Below are 25498 nucleotides of genomic sequence, written 5' to 3' on the forward strand. Positions count from 1 at the left end.
AGAATGCCAATTTAATAGAACAAATTATTCTTGCATTGAGGGAGTACTTGAGTGGAGGCCCAATGTCCTTCTGCTACCTTAATACTAAATCTATACATGTATGCACATATAGCTATTTCTCCATCCTCATATATAAATATATTTACATATGTACATGCCTTTATTTAGGCCTCTATAAATGCCCTTTGCCTCCTAGCTCTTTTCTCCATTTCCTTTGACTTTCCTCTTGTCCCACTGAGATAGGACATTTCTATCACTACTGGACCACACTAGTCTGGAGGCAGAGGGAGGTATTAAATAAAGTAATGAAGGCAAAGAGCACAGTAATTAAACATGTGGTTACTAACAACACAAAGGTTGAGAGTTCAAAACCATCAGTCTGGTGCTCCGCTCCCATAAAGATTTCAGCAAAACCCTGTGGTTTGGTTCCACTCTGTCCTAGAGGGTCACCATGAGTTGGAATTAACTCACAAACGCACAACAATAATTAGCCAATAATCCACAATTGTGGTAAGAGTCACAAAAGGGAAATATTGAGTACTCTGAATTGTTCAGGTGGTACGGTGGTTAAAGCACTTTGCTGTATCTGAAAGGTCAGCAGTTTGAACCAACCAGATGCATTGTATGAGAGAGAGGTGGCTGTCTGCTTCTGTAAAGATGTACAGCCTTGGAAGCAGTTCTACTCTATGAGTTGGAATGAACTTGATGGTAAAAGTAGACAAGACCAAAAGGAGTGCCTGGGTGGTGCAAGTGGTTAATGTCTTTAGCTACTTACTCAAAGAGGGGAGTTGTGCTTCAACCCAGAGTTACCTTCTTATTTAAAAAAAAAATCATGCATTAAAAATATCTGTGGAGCAAAGTTCAATTCGGGAACATACGAGGTCACCACTAGGCAGAATCAACTCAATCAGAACTGCTTCGCTGGTTTTATGAACACAAAGGAGGCAGTCTTTAAGTTAGGGCAGGATTCCTAAGGAATTCATTACACCTGAGACTTACAATGATGAGGATGATAGAGAACTCTCTTGGTGAAGGGAGGGTGCCAGAGGGAGCGAGGTTCAAAATATCAGCTCCTTGACATTGACTCAGGATGGTCAAAGAGCTAGCAGTAAGCATATGACCTTGTATGAACTTGGGCTCAAAGGACTACTGCTGAATAAATGAAATGTGAGAAGCTCATCTGTTTATACTTGACTGCAAAAACATGAAGGATGGAAGGGGAATGTCAATGCTCACATGACTTGCAGTTTTCAGGGGCTCCACCACAGTTCAAATTGAAAGTCTTTGATAAATTCAAAGTCTTTCTTTGTAGTGGCATTTCTTGCTGTGGAAACTAATGCACTTTTATGAACTAAAGAAACGTCAGGACACACATTTTGTAAACATTCAATATTCATGAAGATGATGTCATTAGTCACGTATTGCCAAAAACCTCCTGTGCATTAGTGTGAAAGCGATAGTTACCATACAGTCATGCATAATCTTGTTCCAGTCTTCTCCCGTGACAATGCGGAAGAGTACAGTAATAGCTTTCCCAGCTGAGGAGAAGTTTGCATGCCTAATTTGAAAGAAAAGAATATCGGTATATGAAGCTGAATGTGAGTGGCATGGTTATGATGAAACAGTATGACTTTCACCCCCAAACAGGAGGGTTTTACAGCAAATTTGGTTCCATTTCCAAAAGTTATACCCTCTGATTTGTTTATTTATATTTGTCCCCATTCTGTTAACTCTCTGGACCATTTATCCCAACACCACTAGTTTCCTACCACGTATTTGGAATGTCTTAGTGAGCAAGTATCGACCATTAAAAATGATTCATTTTGGCATATGAAATAATAAGCGATTTTGACTACGAGACACATTTATACACAGTTGTGTCTAGACTTGATTTTTGACAGTTCAAGGGAATCCTTGAAAATGCTTTTCACATATAATAGCCATTTCAGGAGGGAGATTCTAACTTCTTGTGTTTCACAAAAAGACCCAAAAAAATCCAAAGCTAACTCAAAGTTACTTAGCAGAGGCTTCTCCCTGAGTGGAGGAGGAATGGTTCATTTTAATTTTCTTTCATTTCTGAACTTGTCATAGTTTCCAAGTTATGTCTTTTTCAATCAGGAAAATACCATTTAAAGTTTGGGCAAGTGTTTTTACTTTGATTTCCAACTTCTCCTCCCAACTCAGTCTTTAATAAAGAAAAATATTCAGGTTTTTATTATTATTATTATATTAATTCATCCTCTTATTGTGGTAAGTACATGTATAACAGAACATTTGCTTTTTTAATGTTTTTATATGTGCAACCCAGTTACATAGATTACTCTCATCATTTTGTGCAAACCAATCACTGTCCATTTTCAAATTCCCCCATCATCCTTCAATGCAGACGATGATTCAAGACTTCATCCTCAGGGAGGTTTTCTTGATAAATGACTCAGAAGATAAACACACACCGACCTGTTAATGTTTTCTCCGTATTTCACAGTGCCAAACAAAACAACGCCCGCGAACGCATAACACAGCAGCAACAGGAACATCCCGACGATGATGAAGAAGCTTTTGTACATGCTGACGACCACCGTCAGGAGCAGCATCTTTAACGTGACCTGTAAGGACAGAAAGGAAGGGGGGAGTTGCAGTTATTTAGTCAGAGAAGACTTGGGACGAAAGACTATTTAAGCACAAGGTAGCACAAAGATGACCCTTCAGGATATCCTATGAAAATCACTTCCCATTTACATGTTAGATCACAGTATTGTTCAAAGTTCATTAGGCATAAAGGAATTCTAGCCATAAATCAAAATGTTGAGTCTCTTTAGCCTAAGGAGGAAAAGTTTAACTCTCCCTTTTCAGAGCCCTGGTGGCACAGTGGTTATGCATCGGGCCGCTAACTGCAAGGTCAGCAGTTTGAAACCATCAGTTCTTCCACGGGAGCATAAGGAGCCTTTCTCCTCCTGTAAAGAGGGGCAGCTCTTCTCTACCCTATACAGTTGCTATGAATGACAGTGAACTTGTATTTATTTACATATTTAGTTTTAGCTGCTAACTGCCAGGTTGGTGGTTCAAACTCACCAGTCATTTCATAAGGATTTACAGCCTTGGAAACCTCATGCAGGGATGCAATGAGCCGGAATTGACTCAATAGCAGTGGGCTTAGGGTTGGAGTTCTCTTCTCTTACTCCCTGGTTCACTGTGATTAGGAACACATTTTGGGGGCCTATCACAAATAGATTTCTTCCATAAATAAGAGTTCCACAAAAAAGAAAACCTTAACGATGGTATAACAACAGAATAGAAATTTACCTACAATTAAATGGTATATGTGTAATAGTAAATATTTGGAGTGCACATATGAATTCTTTTTTTTAATTAAATGCTTTCATTGGGGCCTCTTACAGCTCTTATCACAATCCATATATCCATCCATTGTGTCAAACACATTAGTACATAAGTTGCCATCATCATTTTCAAAGCATTTTCTTTCTACTTGAGCTCTTGCATATGAATTCTTAGCAACAAAAAATATTTAAATTACTTTTAATATGGAAGGCATACATATTAATAAAGCATGTAAATAAATCTGAACATATACAGTCATAAATACTCATCAAAATTATTTTTATTTGCAGTAAAGTTACTTAACTCTTAAACATAAAATCTATATTAAAAATTAGGAATAAGCATTAAGATAAATCTTTATATTTTACTTTCATGGATGACATGTAATCTTTATTTGATGACTGAATTCATTTAGAAAATATGAAAAATAACTAGAACAATTAATGGTAAAAAATATCAAGAGATGACTAAACAACTGATTCACTTTCATATTTGTTCATCTTGACGTAGGAGGCCTATTAATTTGTTGACCATCATGCTGACTGACTCAGAATGAAGACCCATGGGGACAGCTAAAGTCTATTAGTCACTGTTCCTTCCTTCAAGGTGTATGTAACTTTTCATATGCTCCATCCTGTGTACTTACATGCTTTCCACAGATGGAGAAAAATCTAAAGACGATCACACAGGCACCCATCATATATGTGTATGCATTCTGAAATGTAAACAGAAGAGAACCTCTCATCATTGCACCAAATATTTTGTTACAGTTCTTTTTTTCATTTGAAGAATGGAAAAAAAAAGTCTACTGAATAATTCTTCTGTGAAGTCTCCTGAAAAATTAGTTTAATAAAATGTGAAGATTCCAAAAGAAATGCATCCACAAAGGTGTTTGAAAGGTCACTGCCAAAGCTCATGAATAAATATTAGATATAAAATCAAATCTTAAATGAAATTTGGGTTCTGTTTTGCTCTACTGAGTTCCATATTATCCCAGGTAATTTACCTAAAATAGTGGGCAGCCCTCTGAGGACAAGGGGAAGCAGACATAGGGTGACACGGCAACCTGACTCAGTGAAGTGACAGAAGAGAGACAAGCATCCTGGCAGAGAGGGGCGTCTGACGTGGGAAAAGGCCCGACCTCAGCCTCCTCCTTTCTGAAGATATTTGGACATTGGTGGAGACCAGCTAGCCCCATGCAGGCGATCGCAGGCCAAGTCAGAGAAGTCTCACTTCCAGTTCTTTCATCAAATATGTGACGAGCGGCACGAGATGTCTCCGTGCACTTCGTAACTAAGATCGCTTCCGCCTTAGCTGAGAAACAAAGATCCCACTGGTGGTAACCGCAATAAACAACGTTGGCATTAAGCTGATGCCAAAGCATGATTATGCTCCAGGAGGCTTGCCGAGCGACGTGACAACAGGCACAGATGGGCCCCTGGGAAGGGGGTCCTGTGAGCTCCTTGGTGAGGCACAAGAACATGAATGTGTTTGCACAGGAGGATCCTTGGATGTGAACAAGGATAACACCGTCCTTCACCATCGTTTAGTGAAAAGCGAATACCCTGCTAAGGCCAGAGCTTCTTAGAGAACAAAAGAGGCCGGCAGAAGAGGCAAGTTAGTCTTCCTCTCCGCAGACACTGGGGGCTAGGAAGACTCCTCTACTTATGTTCTGGGAGTTGCCAAATTAGACTGTTACTGTAATCTGCCTGAAGAGCGACAGACATGGGCCTGCTGTGCCTTCTGTCCATGAGGATGCATCACCTCCTGGAGACACCTTCTACCATGTGTTCTGGAAGCCAAGATTCCAAACAGTGTCAGGACGATGAGCAACATCATTAACCTAGATTACAAGGTCTGAGAAGTCAGACATCAACTTCCTTTCCCAAACAAATGATTCCATTCCTCCCACCACTCCTTGGGTCTACTCCAGTGACACCAACATCCCTCTAGTTCCTACACTTTTCCATCACAAGTTCCCCCTCTCATCCTACCGACTGAAGGCAATCATCATGTGCTCACAGATGTCTCACTGGATCTCTCTCAGGAAGTCACATTCCACAGTTATGAATTTAATTGTTTCCCAAAATGATATATTAGAGATTTAACCCCTGGCCCAGTGAATGTGACTGTGTTGGGAAATGTTTCTTTGAAGCTGTTATCAGATATGATAATGATGCTGCATTAGACTAGGGCGGATCCAAGTCTTTTCTAAGTGGTGTCTTTAAAGGGGAGAACAGACACAGAGACAGAGTCATAGGCATGAGAAGATATGAAAAGCCAAAGGATGCCACGAAGTCAGGGGCAACCCAAGCAGTAAGAGACAAGGAAAGCATTTATCCCCAAGGAATGCACAACCCTGCCTCACATCCAGAGCTGTGAGACAATACATCTCCTTTCTTTAAAGCCACCCCCAAATCAATGAACTCTTTTGGCATGGTGTTGTTAGGCTGTTAACCATAAGGACCTAATAACCATGCATTAGGCTGTTAACCATAAGGTCAACAGTTCAAACCCACCAACTGCTTCAAGAGAAAAAGTTCAGGCTTTTTACTCCTGTAAAGATTTACAGCCTTGGAAACCCAGAGGGGCAGTTCTACCCCGTCATAGGATTGCATAGGATTGCATCAGAATTAGGCAGAGCTAGAAACCAAGACATCCACTGGTTTATGTTTGCATAGGAGCTTGTGCCTTTCCTTTATATCCCTCACCTTCACTATAATTCCCAATCACGTGAGATCATTCAAGAAGTGCCTACTCAGCTTTCCAGACTGGAAAGTTCAAGAGGGTAGTGGCTGTCTTTATTTTTGCTCATTAGAGCGTTCTCCATTCCTAGCACAGTGCCTTGTTGTCTGCAGGGCTCCTGATCAGTTAGTGCTTGAGAAAACGAATCGAGATTACGGCGCGCTCTCTCCGGCTGCGTGGGTCCTCTGACTCTGCAGGTACCGATTGCTTTAAGGAGGCTCACTCTGTTCATGAGCACAGCCATTTCAATCTCATATGAAGACATACCTTTTCTGATGTGTACCTGGGTCCCTAGGTGTTATGGATCTTTTGGAGGCATGCCTCTCACATTAAAGCAGATGAGTAGAAGAGAACAAGTAATAATTACTTTTTTCAGAGATCATGGAAAAATTCACAAAAGTGTTATGTCATCTTTATTGCTAGAAAAAAAAAAATCACATTCATGACCTCCCTTGGTTCTCATCAGGACTGACTATACCGTAGGATATGAAGTTCATAATCCTACGTTTACATGGCTTCTGTAAAGGGGGCAGGAGAGGGCCGAGGTCTTGTGTCTGATGAAGACAATGGAAGGAAGGTAAGCACCTGTAATGCTGTCTGTGATTTGTTTCCTGTGGTTCTTTTGCCTATTGTCTTTGCAACTCTTACCACACAGCTGGGTAGAATCATGCAGATTGGGGGTATTTCCTCCTTTTGTGATGGGCCTGCCTAAGAGAAGGTGGGGGAAGATGCTGATGGCGTATAGGGTCCAGTGGTGAGTGATTGCTAGCTGGGTTGGTTGTGATTGTAAAAACTTGGTCCTCCAACTTAGGAACCGCTCAGTGTGGCCATCCCACTGAGGATAGAACAAGCTGTCTCAGAAGCAGGAGTGGGATTTCTCTACCATAACGAAAGAAGGGGCAGGGACGGAGTTCATCCTTTGGACCCTGACGTCCCTGTCCATAGAACCTCCATGTTCCAGGAGATGGAGAGCTGTGGCACTAGAGATGCGGCAAGGACGTGATGGCCACAGAAGCAGGAGCCCCAAGAGGACAAGACAGAGCAGCCAGCCCGGTCCACAGAGCAAGAAAGGAAGGGCCTTTGGCAAGGAGGCTCACATTCGGAATAGCTTGCCTTCAGGCCCTTAATCAAGGGAGCGAGGTCAGCTGACCCACAGACCTAGAGCAGAGTACCCTTGACTGAGGCTGATGGCAGAGCGGCTGGAAGTCTGTCTGGAAGCAGACTGCCTCACTTCTCCCAGAGTGACTGTTCGGTTCAGACCGCAGACCTTTTGGCTAGCAGCCAAGGACGTACCCATTGTGCCAACAGAGCTCCTTCTCTCTCGTTCACTCCTCTGGTGGCCTGCTGATGCGTGGGGCTGCTAACTGCAAGGTCAGCAGTTCAAAACCACCAGCTGCTTTGTCGGAGAAAGACGGGGCTTTCTACCCTCGTAAAAAGTTAGTCTCAGAACCCCCACCCCCACCCCCCCAGCAGTTCCACACTGTCCTATAGGGTTGCTATGAGTCGGGATCAACTTGATGAGAGTGAGTTGGGATTCTGGTTTTTAGACCCACCCCTAAAACAAAGTCCCCTGCCACCAACTAAACTCCTACTCGTAGCAACCTTATATGAGGATTCTGAGACTGCATCTTTTTCGGCGGTGTCCATCTCTAGGAGCAGACAAATCACCACTATAAATAGATTCTAGCTCATAGCAACTCTAAAGAACAGGGCAGAACTGCTTCTTTCGGTATCCAAGGCTGTGCATTTTTATGGCTGAACTGCTGATTCTGTCGTTTGCTGTCCAAAGTGTAACCCAGTCCCCCACCAGGGCTCTCTCCCTTCCCTTAGTGGGTTAGGAATACATGATTAAGTTCATGCCCTTGAAAACAATTTTAAGTTGGTTACTAGAAAATTGTAAATTATACCCATGGGCCACATTACAATGTGATTGAACAAAATAGCTCTAGATCACGCTTAGTCGAGAACACCAACAGCTTTGAGCTTGACCGCAGACTGGATGGCGACTCGGGAGGCTAAAGGCATAGGGGTGGAAGATGAATGAGAAACCCATGAATTATGGATTACAGTGTACTGTGGTGGAATGGATGCTAGTCTTCAGAAAACCTGAAGGGCCAGGTCTTGTCTGTGTGGAGACCGAAGAGGAGTGTACACATGAAGAGGTACATGTATGTGCCATTGAGTCTCAGGGCCTCTCAAGAGCAATGCTATGATGGACAGAGGTTAATAACCCCCCTGAGAGTAGACGGACGGTCAACTTGGAAACGAGAGAAACTTGATAGCAGTAAAATGAATGGAAACAACAGCTGACTTGCTTACCAAGAGGGCAAAGTGAAGGACTACCCAGACAATGCCGAGTGACGTCACCAGGAGGTCATAGCGATTTCTTCTGCTTTGCCAGAAACCAGCGGGTGACATGGCGATGATCTTCATCGTAACCTGGGCGAGAAGGAAATGGACAGAAGGAAACATGCCTAAGTGTTCTGCATATTTACATGTATTAAATCGCGGTGTTACAGAGACATGTTTTTAAGGATGAGGTCACTGCAAAGAATAGTTTATTTCCAAGCTATATGATTCCCTCCCCCACCCCCCTCAAGTTGAGTAGGTTAAATCTATATTCTCTATATATACTTCCTTGTTTTATGACCAACTCTAATAAGACAGTTTTCTTCCTCGAGTGAAAAACCATGGATTTTCAGAAACAGGGCCGGGTGGGATAAGAATCTGCTTGCCTGTCAAAGAAGATTGCCTCGGAAAGCAATAAATAGCCTACGAACCAGATATGAACATAATCCCAGCTGGGCCCAGCCTAGACATTGCTGGGCCAACTCCCCCAGCCACTGGCTTGGGGTCTGTGTTGGTGAATTCCAGTGAATGGTGCAGCTCACTCTAAATATTTGAACTCCCAGGACTCGACTGCAGCATTTCTGCAGTTAGGAAGACGTCAGGAGAGATCAAGTGAACATTTTGTTCAAATTAAGGAAACCTTTCTAAAAAAGAAAGCGCCCTCAGCATACACTACTCCAAAGGCCGGGGTGGGCTTCAAAGGCAAGGGACACCGAGCTGCAAAGAAGTGGCATCCAAGGGGGACCATGGTTTTACTGTGAAATTGTGCCCAGCAGACCCAGAGCGGGCAGATTCCTCGCCTTACCTCCAGAACAAAGATGAAAGTGAAAACAACGGACATCGTGGCCAAAGGAACAGTCACCGGGTCCTCCACGTCCCACTGCAAGGAAGACAGCACCCAGGGGGTTGCCGGACACCCCCAGACACACATGGACGCCCCCCTCGCCTCCCCACCTGCACAGACGGCGAGTTTTAATTTTGACACAGAGCGGGGATGCAGACTCGCCAGGGACACGGCGGGGTGCAGGCTTCTGCATGCACCCAGGAAAGCAAACGGGCTTCCCAGAGTGGCACCAGGAGCCCACGTACCTTGACCGAGAGCAGCACCGACTGGGCCAGAACCAGTAACGCAATCGTCCTCTTAAAGAACGGATGCTGGGTGATGTCGTACATTTTAGCTCGGAAACCGTCATTATCTGTCCAAGAGAGGGTGGGGCCAGGACATTTTGGACAGAGGTTGCATTTACTTTCTTGCCTTCTCTCGAGGAGCCCCCCCACACCCCAAAGCCATTACATTTTGTTTTTAATTATTTTTCCTGTCGACTGTTCAATCTATTGTGAAGTACTCTGCAGGAAAGGGCTGTCACTCTACATATTTTACACGGCAGCCCTCGAAGCTGATCAGATCACAAATTCAATTTCTGTCCACTTACTAGATATCATTCATATTTTTTAAAGACAAGCACAAATACATTTTCTTTAAAATTTCTTTCCCCCCCCCATTACAGCTCATTCTGGGCACTGGAACCCGGCTTTTGGGGGGCTGGTTTGAATAGTCTGATGGGGAGATCTGTACTTGGGAGCCCGTTTCCATATTAACTTATGCACAGCCTCCTAGTGGTCTCATGATTATTATTCTAATTTAAATCGTAGACTCCTGGGGAATCATGAACCCCAGTGCCCGACATGAATAGAATCAGAACAGCTTTGATACCCGGGCGAGGTGGCAGATGAAGAGGCTGCGCGATCTTCAGTCTGCTCTTCAGATCTTCCCAGCGCCTCTGATCCACGGTCAGCAACGCCGTCCCCTTCACAAACAGGAGAGAGCAGGGAGAGGCTTCAGTCACAGGCTTGACCAGGCCATGCCCAGTGCAAGCAGGGCGCTGAGGCAATCAGGACTAAAGTGGGGTCTGCAGATCAAGAGAGTCTTCCCAGACCTGGGAGTGCAGATCCACGTGGACAGAAGTCTGAAACCTGCTAGTGCCAGGGGTGCCTGGATGAGAACCACGTTTTTCAGAGAGGATCCAGCAGCCTTCTGTTGATACCTTTGGAGTCGTGTACTATTTGAGTTTAGGAAATTGTTACAGCAACAACTACAACCCGTGTCTGTACAATTAAAGTTCCAATGACAGAAGCTCTAACTAACGCAAGGTTCATTTTCTTGCATTTCATAGTAGAAAATGCTGCGGTCAAATTGTAGCTTGCCACTGACGCTGCTTCTCGTTAAGGGTGTTTTGTAGTCATTTTAATATGTGCCATGCTAAAATATATTTTAAAGTGGTATGGAGCCATAAAATTCGGGACTTTTAACATTAATAAAGATCAGATGTGATCAGATAGTATATGCTCCAGAGGAGAGAACTTGATTAAAGTGTACACAGTACAAACTCTCATAGAATCTTAGGATCCCTGCTGGTGTAGTGGCTAGGCATTTGGCTGCTAACTGCAGCATGGTAAGTTCAAAACCAGCATCCACTCCTCAGGCGAACGAGAAGGCTGTCTCTTCCCATAAATTGTTACAGACTCAGAAACCCAGAGGGAAAATTCTACTCGATGAGCCAGAATCAATTTGCTAGCAGGGAGTTTTATCACATTCTATTAAGGAGCCTTAGTGGTGCTGCCTGGTAAGTGTTGGACTGCTAACTGCAGGGTCGGTGGTTCAAAACCACACCACTCCATGGGAGAAAGATGAGGATGTCTACTCCCACAAAAACTTACCCTACCCAGGAAACCCTACCAAGGAAAAAGTATAAATTTATTTCCAAGATAATTTCAGAAAAGTTGAAGTTTTGTATTAACACTAACCAATTCAAGGGGAGAAGTACATTCCTGATTTTTTTGTCACCCCTGAAGAACATAATGTAATAATTTTTTAATTATCATGTTGCAAAAGTAACATGTTCATTGTATAGCAAGTTTTAAGTGGAGATAAGAAACACACACACACACACACACAAATAAAACAAAAGTCCTTAAATCATTCACAAACCTACTACCAAGATGCTAAATATTAGTGTCTAACTTTCTGACCTTTTGCCATACATAGATATTACAAATCATGTTTGTACACACTATCTATAACATACTCTGCCATTTAAAATACCTTGAATATTTTTGTATGCATAACATTAAAATATTCTCAAACACTAATTCTAATGATTAAAGAGGGTTTGATTGCTTATGAAGATTAAGGTTGTTTTTACTTTCTGCTCTTATAAATCATGCTGCAATAACTATGCTTGATTTTCACACATTCATAATTACTTTCTTAGAATTCCAAGTAGCAGAAGTGCCCTCCAGTTATGTTCCCATGACCGTGGGTACGAGAGCCTCTGCCTCCACTGCCCTGGGTGCTGCCATCTTTAAAATAGCTAGGGTAAGTTGGGCGTTGAGAATTGATATTGCATTTTAGTTTTAACTGTTTTATCTTGCTCTATTAGAAAAATCTTTTAAAAAAATTATGAGTCACCTGTGTGTGTACATATGTACAATAAAGATTTTTCAATGCACGAAATCCAAGAGAGATAAATCTCTCAGAAACCGTAATGGGAGTAACAATTCCCTGAGGGCATGGAAAGAGAGGCAGGGGGAGGGGAGAAGGGAGAACTGGTAGAAATGATGAATGTATAACTCCACTCGAGGGAAATGAACAACAGAATTGTAGGTGAATAGATACATTGGATGGTGTCAGATATGGCAATTATACACACACATGTAATACATTAAGGGTCCATGTGGGTGGTAGAGTGGGGGACGGAGAGCATAAAGGGGAGCTGATATCAAAGAGTTCAAGAAAAAGGAAAGGTATTGAGAATGATGATGACAGCAATTGTACAACTATGCTTGATCTAATGGAACTATGGTTTGTAATAATATCTGTAAGAGCTCCTAATAAAATGTTGAACACAAATAAAAATTACGAGTTGTTCAGTATGAAAAAGGATTATTATTATCCTTCATGCATTTATTCAAAAGTAATTATGGTTTGCAAACTGCAGCATCCTTGACAATAATCTAGGTTCTGAACATTAAGTAATACAGAACATTAAAATGATTATCAAAGAACATATCTTATAATAGTATACCACAAATGCACAGAGAAATGACACCACCAAGATCAAATGAAACAAAACACATTGCCATCAATTTTATTTCTACCCATAGCGACCCTATATAGGATTTCCAAATGCTAGAAATTTTAATGGGAGCCTAAAGCCTCATCTTTCTCCTGAAGAACAGTTGGTAGGTTTGAACTGCCAACTTCAACTTTAATAATCCAATGCTTACCTAAAAAAAAACAACCTGTGCCACTACATTTGTAAAAAAAAGTAAAGCACTTCTTTGTTGGGTGATTGGAACAGGCTATAAGGCTAGAGGAATCCCTGGTGTCTGTTAACATCAAGTTTAGAGTTTTGAACCCACCAAAAAGCACCTTGGAAGAAAGACCTGGTGATCTTTGGAAAATCAGCCTTTGAAAACCCTGTAGAGCACAGTCTACTGTGACATACAGGTGCACCAGGAGTTGAAACCCGCTTGATTATAATTGCTGCTGCTACTGCGGATAGTGCTGCAGGGTTTCTAGTTTCCGGAAGACTGAGCATCTCCAAAGTTAGATGCTGCGGAGGCCAGACTGGTGGTGGTGGTGGTGCAGGTGCCTAGTGGACTCAGATCCAGTTAGAGCAGAAATAGACTCTTAAGAGTAGCGGTTCTCATCTGGTAAACTCTATAGATCTGTGCCCGGGATTCAATGCAGACCAAACGCAGACTAGTTGGTTGAGGTTCCAGGAATGGGTCATTTTCAGCGTTTCTCTGGTGACACGGAACTGCAGCTGTGCTGGGGTACGGCTGCTTTAGAACTTAGAGAAGATACACATGCTCCTTGCTTCCTCTCTCACCTTGCATCAGTTCACTCTCTACTCTGCAACCGATTTGACCTGGTTACACCCTTGAACCATATCAGTTATTGCTGTTTAAACCTTCTAAGACTTTCCCTTGCCTTTAGAATAAGAGCCAAACTCTAACTCCCATGTCCCATACAAGCTGCCTAACTCTCTATCCTAACAAAATTACCGACAACAATCTAATGCCTGTGGATCTTTTATGCAGAGTTAACACATGCCAAGCTTTCCCCAAAGGTGGGGCCTTCCAAAAGTTTGTGGTAAAATGCAATGGAAAGATAATGGGATTTTCTCATGAATTTTTGAAGCCCCTTGGTATTTGCTTCAGATTTTTCTCTCTAGAAATAATATACAGACACATCTAAAGTGACCCATCCCCAATCCCACCCTCCCTTTTCTTCCCCAGGGCTAACAACTGCCCCTACTGATGGGTAAGTACCCTGCCCATTTACATTTCACATGCTACTTACATCTGTATGAACGGCTAAGAGTGCATTCATTCTGAATGTAAAAGATTAACATCAATGCTATCCAGTACACATTTACATGTGAGGTTTGTTTTTATTGTCATTGAACAATATGTTCTTGGTACAATTAGATCTCATTTATTCCTTTTACCTGCTTATCTGGTAGTCCAGTATACCAATATACTACAAGTTATTAATTTTGGATTTACGGACTATCATCAGTGCTACAAGAAACACGTGTTCTATCTTAGGGTAAACATGGGAGAGTCTCCACTGCAAGTCTCTGGGAGAGGTCTTGAGGGGCTTTAGAACTTTATGAAGGAGCCCTGGTCACACAGCAAGCAAAGCACTGGACTGCCAGCCCCAAGCCTGGCGATTCAAACCAGCTGCTCCACGGGAGACAGATGAAGCAGCTTGCTCCTGGAAGGATTTGGTTTTGGAAAATCCTAGAACACTTCTACTCTGCGCCATACAGTCACAATGGGTCGGCGCCAACTAGATGGCATTGACAGTGGGTTTGGAATTTATGCATGTTTGTTTCCAGATGTTGCCAAGTTGTTAACCCCACCCCACCCCTGCCAAATTTCCCCAGTCACAGTACCCAGGTGTTCCCATTTCGTTTATCCTTGACAATAATTGACATGATCTGGTTGAGACTTCAAAAAGTTTGTGAGAAAATGGAACTAGACGTAAGGTGACCAGATTTAAAGTGGGACACCATTGATAGGGGGAGGGGAAGGGGGATTCTTGATTAAAAATTTGGTCTATATGGACCAAATAGACCGTTCCCTGGCTTGTCGTGCATTCTTTCCAAAAATTGGGACTTTTTAAAATGCCAAAAATCGGGACTGTCCCGCCAAAAACGGGAAGTCTGGTCACCTTAAACTAGAGGTAATGGGATTAGAAACCCCTTGCCATTTTGATGGATAAGGAGCTCTATCTAGTGAACCAAGCGGTTAAGCACTCAAACACGAACTGAAAGATGGAGCCTACTGGGTGCAGTGGTCTGTTTCCGTGAACATCATAGCCTTGAGAACTCTACGGAGTTCAACTTTGTCCTGTTAAGTCACTATGAGTAGCTACCAACTCGACAACAGTGTTTTGTGCTTCCTTCTTGGATATGAATGAAATAGTCTCTACTTTAGTGTGAACATTAATGAGAAAAAACATTTATGTTATTTATTGGTTATTCCTTATCTCACTCTGTGAATTACCTATTCATATTCTTTGGTCATTCTTGAATTCTGATCTTTAATTTTATTGTTTTGTAGACTTTTTTATTCATACCAATAGTCATGCTTTGTCAGCTATATGAATTACATTTATTTTTCTTGTATTTTCATTTTGATTGTCATGTCTTTTAATGTTAATGTCAATATTACCATACTTAATTTACAACATTTTCTCTCTAGGATTTGACATTCTGGTTCATGTGAATTGCAATCAGACCAGCATCATAACAAAATGCTCTACGGTTTGAAAATAGTTTGATGTTTGCTTTTCTTGTCTTGTGATTAATTCATCTGGGATCGTGTGCTGTGAGGTAGGGATTTCAGTTGAGGTTCTTCATATTGACAGTTGGTTACCCCAGCAACTGTTGGTGATGGTCTTATCCTTCTCCACTGATGTTTTATTCTGCTTTTGTCTTGTATATGCATATACTGGGGTTTTCCATGTTGTTCTCTACTTTTTTTATACCTGTGACAATGCCTACATTGTTTTAATTACTATAGCTTTTTATGGTTCCATATTTTTATATGTGCTTATCATTGCTAAAGTTTTATTCATTGGTTCCATTTTAAAGAAAGAAACTCGTATCAGACTTGGTTTTTAAAATTATTACTTTGCTATGTACATCCTTAATTTCTATGTGCATCTTTGCTATTTCTTCCTCCTAATTCTTTGGATTTTCTTTGTGGCTCTTTATTATAATTTATTGATTTTAGTATTTTACACATTCCTATTTAACTTTTCTTTTTCTCCAACATATTAAAATTTAAGGCTATAAATTTCCCTGTCATTACTGATTTATCTGTAGCTTGTGATTTCTTTCATTCTTAGTTCTAAAGGATTTATGATTTTCTATTTGGATTTTTTTCCTTTTACCTCAAACTTATTTAAAATGGTTTCTTACCATTTCCAAAATCTGAGGATTTTTCTTCCTGTCTCTTGTATAATAACCAGAGGATGTTACATAAATTCTTGATTTGTGGTAACAGTGCTTGTTTTATGGCCCTTCAGAAGATGCTTTGCCTCTGGAAGTAATGTGGGATGCGGGCGTCTTCACACATCTCTTCTAATGTCTCTATGGAGTCCAAACATCACGTTTCCTTTCTTTCTAGTTCTTCTTCTTTTCTCCCATCTGACCTATGGCAGAATGTCTCCTAGGGAAACATTTTTCACTATAACTTTGGATTTGCTAACTTTCCTAATTATACTAATGTGTACTTCATACAGTTTGATGTTCAGATGTTCTGTAATTTTCTGGTGATCAATCACTTTGACTAATCCCATGATTTAGTTACACTATCAGTACTAATATTGTTCATTTTATTTGTTTCTGATGTTAATATTGCGAATCTATTCCTCTCTAAGCAGAAACTAGTATCTTCTCTGTAGCCACTATATAAATTAGCATTATTCTTCCATTTTAGAATGAGAAGAAATTTTGAAAAGGTAAACTATAAAAGGATACAACAGAATTAAAACATGGAGATACTCATATATTTGTTCAATATATGAGAACTTCTGTAAACCTACTAATTGTGAAATTAAGTTTATGTCTCAAAGCGTTGTTTTACAGTAAAACTCCAAAACAAACCCACTGCTTTGCATTTGATTCCGATTCAGAGGGTTTCAGAGTATGTAAATCTTCACAGGAGTAGATTGACACATAACTCTCCCTCAGAGTAGCTGATGGGCTTGAACTACCAACCTTGAGGCTAGCAGTCCAATGTTTATTTGACAGGGCCACCAGGCCTCCTTCCTATTTTAGTAGAGAACTTCTAAAAATCTATATGATTGCTACAGACTTTCAACTTTTAAAAAAGTGTTCCATTTTCCAAGGAGGACGTTCTTACTCCAAAAGCAACTCGGGCCTACCGTGCCTGTTATGGGCAATCTCCATCTGCGAAGCACTACTGCCAAAGTTTGTTATTTTAAATATTTCTCTATATCTCTGTTGCCCGATATATTTGGAAACCAACTTATACAACCTTAGGCATGACCTAGGCAAGTGCCTTACTGGAAATGGATAGTTGGCTTCATGGGAGAAACCTGGAGATTTGCCTCTGTAAAGATGACAGCAATGGGTAAATCTACAGAGACAGTAACTGGATTACTTATCTCTTGGGGTTATGGCAAAGAAGGCTGAGGGGGCAGGGGGAAGATGGGAAGCTAATAACTATGAGTACAGGAATGAAGAAAATGTCCTACAATGGATTGTGTGATCATTGTAGGAGTCCTCTTAATATGCTTGAACTATCAAGCTGTATAGTTTGTGAATTACATGCTAATAAAACTGTTGTTAAGACAGTCACAGCTGAGAAAACGGCATGGGGCAGTTCTACTCTGTTACACAGGCTCAGTATGAGCCAGCATGGACTCTACCATATCCAACAATGCCAACATGACCATTAAAGTGTGGTCTTCATGGGGCAATTATATCCTCAGCACCAAGAGCTGCGTTTGGTATCTAGGCGGTGCTCACAAACATTTTGTTAGAAAAATACTACCCACTTGTTGCCATCGAGCTAACTGAGCTCAAGCTGACCCAGGTGTGTTAAAGCACAGCCGTGCAGCCTACAGCTGTCAATGGCGAGTCCTCTGAATTACATCTCCAGACCTTTCTTCTCAGGTGCCTGCAAGTATGGAGCCTCTGACCTTTCGGTTAGCAGTCAAGCATGTTAACAGGGACTCTGTTAAGTGAATGATAATGAACAAATGGTTTTATAGGGCTAGTTCTAGAAAGGTGAAGAAAAAAATATTTTCTAAAAGATTCATATAGTTCGAAATTTGTACTTCAAATGAATTATAATCAAACTATATAGTGCTTGGTAATTGGATTTCTTCTAACACTTCTCTTGCTTTACGAAGCACATGTGAAGTTATAAACCTGTGTAGGCCCCTGCCTCGTGCTAAAGCATCCCTGTCCTTCTTCAGGCCCAAAGTAGGAGAGTATTGTAAGCAGACCCTCCCTGACGATTTGGCTTACTTCAGCCATTTCCCGAAGTTCAAGAGATGTCATGAATTATGCATTTCTTTCGAGGTATTTATTGCCCATTTTATTGCTGAATTGTGAGCTGCCACAGAACCTATGTCCCTTGGAGGCAGGTACCCCACTCAGCGCGCCTCCTGTCGCTTCCTGGGCAAACAGTGCTCTAACTTGCCTGTTAATTGACCGATTAACTTCTGTCCACATTCTGGAATTCCCAGAGTCTGTGCCTTAGCATGGCTCAAAGGCATCTAAAAAGATCCATTTTCCTCTTTCCACTCAGCTTTAAATTGAATACACTGTGGGGTTTAGAGCAACTTGGCGTATGGATGTGCTAGGGAGTGAAATAGGGGGGGCTGGGCTCCATGATCGCTACCTTTCTCTGCAACTCTGAAATTCTGTTTCTGTGGGTTGCAGTGGTGTTGGGGCCCAAAGGAGGGGGTTTTCAAATCACACCCTTTGAACGCCCAGATGAAATGACATCCTCATTAGGCACACATCAAAGGAGGCAGCTCTAGACATGAGTAACCGCTACCACACGCACTGAGCCTGGGGACGGTGAATGACAGTCCCACGCGCAGCTACACAAACCACAGAGCTCTGCTGTGAATGCGTGCAAATGAGTCCCAGCCATGAATAACATCTAACAGCACACGGCTTTGTAGGCAAATCGCACTATGATTCAAGGCAGCCAAAGATGGCCGATATTTTTATATTCTTGCATTTGATGAATCACTGAGCCTGCAGTAATAAGCCCGGCATCTGACTCTTGGTCTCACTGATGCGTCTCAGGCAAGTCATCCGACCTTGTGTTAAGTCTCCTTTTCTTCAGCGGCACACTTCAGAGTTGTGAGAATGGATAAAAATATATGTCAAATCTTAATACACATGGAAAGTGCTCAAAAATGGGATGCGTTTCCATGAGGGTGGTTCCAAATCCTGACCCTCCCCCACCAGAGGGCATGCACATCTTTGTGTCCCCAAGAAGGGTAATCCCTCTCCCAGGAGAGCTGCAGAGAGGAAATGAGACTTGCTGTTTTCCCATCTGCGAACCTTTGTACGGATAATATCGAACTGTTTGAACTCAGCATGTTCCCCGAGGACACAAAGTATGTAAAGATCATCTGAAATTACAAAGAGCTTCTTACCGTCCTGCAAAAAAAAAAAAAAAATCCAAAAATTTCTACAGCAACCCTTCCCCATCAAAATTTTGAGTTCGGTACCTGCAAATAGTGATTCCTTTTCAGCTATTGTATTTTAATAAGTTGCCAAACATCCTTTCAATCTGATAAATGGGAGATATCCTTTTCAGTTGTCAGCGAATTAATGCCGCTGTTACCCAAAAGGGTATATTTAGGAGACTTGTAACCTTTAGTAATTGCCTGAAAGGTGGCAGTGAGTTAGCTTGTAAGGAAGTGACCGAGATGAGTTACAACAGTCACATTATGGTTTTTACTGTGACTTAATGTCGGGTGTGTGTGTCGAAAAAGAAAACCTCAAACCCTCAAAGGAAGTATTTAGAAAAAAAAAAAATATATATATATATATATATATACATACCCTGTGTGAGTCAAGCCAAGAAGTCTTACCTTGTTCTCGTTGAAATTAGCAATAACTACCCCAACGAAAAGGGTCAGTCCAATCATGCAACCCAGGAACACAAAAACGTGAATATAGATCCCGTGGATCTGCATAAATGAGAAACACGGTTATTCATCAAAGCACAGGAAAGCAGCTCTCGGCGTGTTCAGAGGGTTTGCTGTGAGTGCTTACCGGCCCCACACGATGAATAATAACATCCCTCACTTCCACCCAGCCTTTCAGGGAGAGCACTTCAAACAGCGCCAGCATGGCATTGCCCACGTTGTCAAAATTAAAGTTTCGAGGGTTGGCCCTGCAATTCAGAAAGAGGAATGTTCTGTGAAATTCTGACGAGAAGCACCCATAGGCAAATATCTGTCGCTCTCTCCAGTGTGGAAATATACGGGGTAGATTTGGTTCTTGAGAGGTTGGACTATCTTGACTTTCATTTGTTTGGTACTAACAGTGTGCTAATTTCTTATAACTTACTATATTGATTAGATGATGGTGGAATGTTCTACAGAGAAACCAACCCAAAGCTAAATGACCCTTGTTCCAACTTGCAAGCAAAAGTGTGGGACCTCGAAAACTCAAGAGGTTCTCTGACATTTCCGGCTCGTCCTGGTCACCCCCGTGTATGGGCCGGACACACAGCTCACTTGAAATGGGAAAGGAATGTCACCAGGAAGCACTGGCTTTTGAAGATGAATTTCACTAATGAAGATAATATTACTAATGAAAAATTTGTGAATTTTCAATGGTTTGATTAATAAAAACCTTCCCAAATGCTTAAATTAGAGTTCTTTGGGTGAGTGTAAAAATGGAGTTTTCTGGACGACTCAGAGGTGACACTGGGCTAAGCATTGGCCTGCTACACTGAAAAGTTAACAGTTCGACCCCACGAGCTACTCTGCGGGCAAAAGATGAGGCTTTGGTAAAGATTTGCAGCATTGGAGACACTAGAGGGCATGCTACTTTGTCCTGCAGGGTCACTGGGATTTGGAATCGTCCCCACGGCAGTGTGTAGTTTGGGGGAGGAGGGGTGTGTTCAATGATGGCCCTTCTGAACACAAGGCCTGCTGAGCGTTTCCATCAAGATGGGTGTGACGGCTACATGCCCTGAGTTGATTTCTGCTCCTGGTGGCCCAGAAGAATACCGCCTCACTGGGTTTTCTTGACTACCTGGAAGCAAATACCCAGCTCTTTCTCCTGTGGAATGACCGAGTGGTTCTGAATCACCGGTAGTCATTCGTGCCTGCTGCTGGGGCGCCTCTCCAGAAGAACCGGCCGACGAACCCCTACAGAACCCCTACTGCCTCCCGCACGAGGTCCCCACGAATCAGAATGGACTTCACACAATTGGTATTGATGCTGGGGTGAAAAATCGAGAAGGAGTCGAATATGGTCACTTTTCTTATGTTCTGTATCATCGGTAGGGTCGCTGTGCTGCGAAGTAGTGATGCACTTGGAGGTTACAGAAGTGGCAAGAAGGGGATGTGCACGGCGTCTATGCTTCCAGTTGGACATTTTCTCTCCTTAGTGCCGAGTGCTTTCAACAGACGCTTTGTGTAACTTCCACTTCAACGTCTCCCTACACCTACGGTCGATTCCTGACTCTAGTCCTTTGAGCCCTCTGTGATCCATTTCTACCATCTGTCTGTTGCTTTGTCATGTTGTCGCAGTTTTGTATCACCGTGACATGGGAGCTATGCCACTGGGACAGGCTCCCCCACCGCGGGTACTTTTCAGGTGTCTTCAAGACTGAGACAGGCTAGGAGAAAGGCAAAGCCTGTCCTTTCTGAGGGGTTGGCCAGTGAAAACTTCCTGACCAGCAGGAGCACCAGGAGAGGTGATGAACAGGTAGGACATCACTCTTAATGCGCTCGGGGAAGAGCTGCCTTCTCCAAGGAGGCTCACCTTCCTGACGTGGATAGAGCAAAGCGTTCAAGACCTTCATCTGCTAATGGGGCGTGACTCGAAATGAGAAGGAAACATTGCAAATCCCCATCAAGAATTGGACTATGGAATGGACAAAGTAGGAATCCAGGAAAAGTGAAAGTTGTTGAAAATGATATGGAATAAAATCGATATACTTATCATGAATGAGCACACATGGACTTTTATTAGCATGATTAGCACATGCCAGTAAAATTTCCTGAAGATAATTAATGAATAGCTACAGCAGTAGATTGACAAGGAGCTGCCAGAAATTTAAGATGGATTCAGAAAAGGATATGGAGCAAGGGATATCATTACAGACATCAGATGAATCTTGCTGAAACCAGAGAAGACTAGAAAGATATTTACTTGTGTTTTATTGACCCTGTGAAGGCAATGTGGATGATAATAAACTAGGGGTAATATTGTGAAGAATGAGAATTCCAGAGCACGTCATTGTGCTGAAGAGGAACTGTCCATAGACCTTGAGGCAGTTGTTCTACTGGAACAAGAGAACACTGCATGGTTTAAAACCAGGAAAGATGTATGCCAAGTTCTAACCTTTTCCTGTGCTTACTCAGTCTGTATGCTGAGAAAGGAATCCGAGAAGCTGTACTATATGAAAAAGAAGAATGCAGCCTCAAGATTGGAGCAAGGCTCACCACCAATCTGCAAGATGCAGATAACACAGCCTTGCCTATTGGAGGTGAAGAAGACTTGAAGGTTTTACGATGAAGATCAAAGACCACAACCTGTGGTATGAATTACAACTCACTGTTATATTAAAAAAACATCCTTATAACTAGGTCAATAGAGAACAATATTACGGATATGTAGTATTTGTAAGATATTAAAGTTACGCATTTTATGTGTACTTGGTTCCACAATCAATTTGGTGGTGGTGGAGTGGCATTGGGGATAGCCTGTTTCTTGTTTTCTGACACGTTGTTATGTTTGTCTCATTTGCACTTGCAATAGTGATCTTTTCAAATCTATTGCATCTCCTTTAACATCTATTTTGTTAATAGCAGCTTTCCATATTTTCTCCCTTTTCCTATTTCTAGAGGCAATGCTCTGAAAGGTCTAATTAAGCACACCTGGAATATCATGGACTGTCATCACGACATTTCCTACATTGGGCTAAGAATTGAGGACTACTGCATACAGTAGGCCTCCTGAAACCTACATAAATTCTATTTTAATATTTTCTTTTGTAAGCTCCCTTGTCAAAATCGACCACATTTGAAGGGGAATTGGGTTCTGTTTTTTCCTACCACTGTTTTTAATACCAGAAAAACAATCAAGAGATCTACCATGATAACGTTTTGAATTCTCCCACACTACATAATCCAAAACCAAAAAATAAAACTCATTCCTAGCAGCCTGATTTAGACTCACAGCAACCCATGAGTGTGACGGGGCACTGCACTTCACAGGCTCTTCAGAAATGTGACTTTTCCGAAGCAAATAAATGGTCAGACCTTTCTTCCGAGGTGCCTCTGAGTAGGTTCAAACTCTGTTATTTGAGCTGGAACCAAGAAACCTAATACTAACTAGATGATGTCTAATAAAACAAACAATAACAACAACAACAAAACTGGAGCTGACTTACTCGTGAGGGTTAAATGTTTATTGGTAGAAATGCTCTCTATATAGGTGCTAATTATCCACTCAAAAATGTACACTCTGAGATTCCTACAGATTTTATGTATGAAAGGCTGAGTACATCCTATAGGATTTTTCTATGATTCTTTTTTTGAGGGGGTGGTTCAATTAGATTAATAGTAGACAGAAGTATAAGGATTATACAGATGCCACCGTTTTCTTGAATAAGGATTTTTTTAAATTATGTGAGCCAGCTCTCAGATCTGATGTAGAACTTTCTTACTCCTACACTTTCTTTATGTAAAAGTGCATTTCAATCTGAATTCGCAGCAACTCGAAATACTTTCATGTTCCACATCCTTTAGAAGATAGAATATGTTAAAAATAGACTTTTAGGCAAAACCAAGGAAAAGAAAATGTAGGCCCATAGAATTGTGCAGTTGGAAGAATGCCTGGCACATTTGAATGACTTCTTTTCAGCTCTAGTCATATAAGATGGAAAGGTTTCAGCTTCAGCCACCGCTCCAGAGCCCATCTATAAATCTCTAAGCCTTCCTCCAATTCTAATGCTGTGTTCTTCTCCATAGAAGCCAGCTTCTCTAACTATTTGCTCCGCACACAGACTGAATAAGGATGGTGAGAGTACACAACCCAGACACGCACCTTTCCTCATTTTAAACCATGTTCTGTTTGCACATCTGTCTCTTGGTCCACATACAAGTTCAACATGTGCACAATGAAGTATTCTATAGTTCCCATCCTTCTCAAGACTAGCCATAGTTTGTTAGGATGCCCGCTCTGAACCTGAGGCCCTACAAAGCTTTATATCCTTCTCCCTAGAATTTATCGCAGAAGGACTAAAAATTACCTAGTGGTGAGTTTCAGGTGAGTTGGAGGTATGCTTAAGGATTTAGCCATGTTAGCATTAAAGTTCTTAGCACATCATATTCAATATTTTTAAGTATTTTTCCATCTGTTGTTCCCTAGACTTCAAGCTCCTATGGGGCAGGGAGGATGGCTTGTTCATGGTTGTATGGTAGTGTCAAATAGACTATGTGACACACAGTAAGCACTCAATATTTATTACAAAATTGAATCCTTTGTTGTTTTCTCTCATACATGCTACTTTTCTATGGCCCAGACTTATATTTAAACCCAAACACAACATTTATATTAAGTGATGTATTTAACCCTTGGAACTGAGGTCATTATTTTCTCATGAAATCTGAGAGTTATTTATTCAAAAGGAAATAAATAAATTCACCTTAAGGGAACATATAGAATCTAGCCTATCTACCCAGTTAGATAATGCATACTGATGTCCTAATTATAATTATCAAAGCATTCCTCTAGGCAAATTCACAGATATGTTCTTTTGTTAACCATAGGGCTGATTTGACAATATGAAATGGCAAAATCATTGGTTTGTAAATCTTGAAAAGTGAGATGAAGACCTAAAGATCACACAAGGCTCAAAAAGACCACTGACCATGAAGATGAAGATGGTGTGGGACTGGCCAGCATGGCATCCTGCTGTAAGTGGGCCCATCACGAGTTGGAGCTGCCTCTGTAGCAGCTGACAGCAAAAAGGACCCCTTTCCCAGGAGGCAGCCCTTTGTAGCAGGGTACCAACAAGACAGTGCACATCAGGGGACCTAAGCAATAGTACGGCCCTCAAAGTACACCAAATAGCCCTGCCCTGCCAGGCGGTGAAGAGCAGCTTGCCCACTGGTGCTTCTCCCCTGGCCTGCCACTCTCTAACGGTTGTCAAGCGTGGTCAGAGAAGCACCACCTACCTTTCTCCCCTGGGAAGGAAGGGGTGATGCTACAGGATTGGCCTATAAATTCATTTGTGTCCGCAATGTATAGTTGAATGTAGTTTCCTTTTATGCGAACTGGAAGTGGAGGATCGAGATGGATAACCTTAAACAATGTCTTTGGGGATGGGTTTAATTGTCCTCTTTAGCATATAAAGATGCATTATCCCCTAGTGTCCTCCACTTTCTGTCTTAAGCCAAAATTCCCAAACAGCGGGGTAAATCTTTTAGTGTTGCAATACAAATAAAACATTCATGGTACTAGTATGAACTTTCTTCTCACAAGAACAACCTTTCTATGCTTCCTCATTTTTTAATTTCCATGTAAATGATATTTTTTTCTCATTGGCACTGAAATGAGGATACCCCATGGGTCTGATAACTATCTTCCCCAACTCAAGCCAGACAAATAAATCTGACCTTTTTGAAAAAGAGTTCCTAAATGTTTCCTCCCTGCTCCCCCTATCATGATATGAATTCGACCTTGCAAGTCTGGCTAGACCAGAGGATGTACACTGGTACAGATAGGAACTGGAAATACAGGGA

At 41.8% G+C, this 25498-nt stretch overlaps 1 protein-coding gene across 1 annotated transcript in view; it reads right to left on the reverse strand.

The window, feature by feature from the left end:
* NALCN (sodium leak channel, non-selective) overlaps positions 1–25498 on the reverse strand; it is a 440927-nt gene that overhangs the window by 31344 nt on the left and 384085 nt on the right. The window contains exons 26-34 of the mRNA XM_045283767.1: positions 19785–19905; positions 19601–19699; positions 10148–10241; positions 9523–9629; positions 9239–9313; positions 8404–8523; positions 3986–4054; positions 2458–2606; positions 1465–1558 (exon numbers count right to left, since the gene is read on the reverse strand). Of these exons, the coding sequence (XP_045139702.1) occupies positions 1465–1558; positions 2458–2606; positions 3986–4054; positions 8404–8523; positions 9239–9313; positions 9523–9629; positions 10148–10241; positions 19601–19699; positions 19785–19905 (928 nt within the window). The remainder of the gene's footprint in view (positions 1–1464; positions 1559–2457; positions 2607–3985; positions 4055–8403; positions 8524–9238; positions 9314–9522; positions 9630–10147; positions 10242–19600; positions 19700–19784; positions 19906–25498) is intronic.

This window comes from Echinops telfairi, unplaced genomic scaffold (assembly GCF_000313985.2).
Source record: "Echinops telfairi isolate 266 unplaced genomic scaffold, ASM31398v2 ScPeMD7_7467;HRSCAF=8505_0, whole genome shotgun sequence".
Lineage (NCBI taxonomy): Eukaryota > Metazoa > Chordata > Mammalia > Afrosoricida > Tenrecidae > Echinops > Echinops telfairi.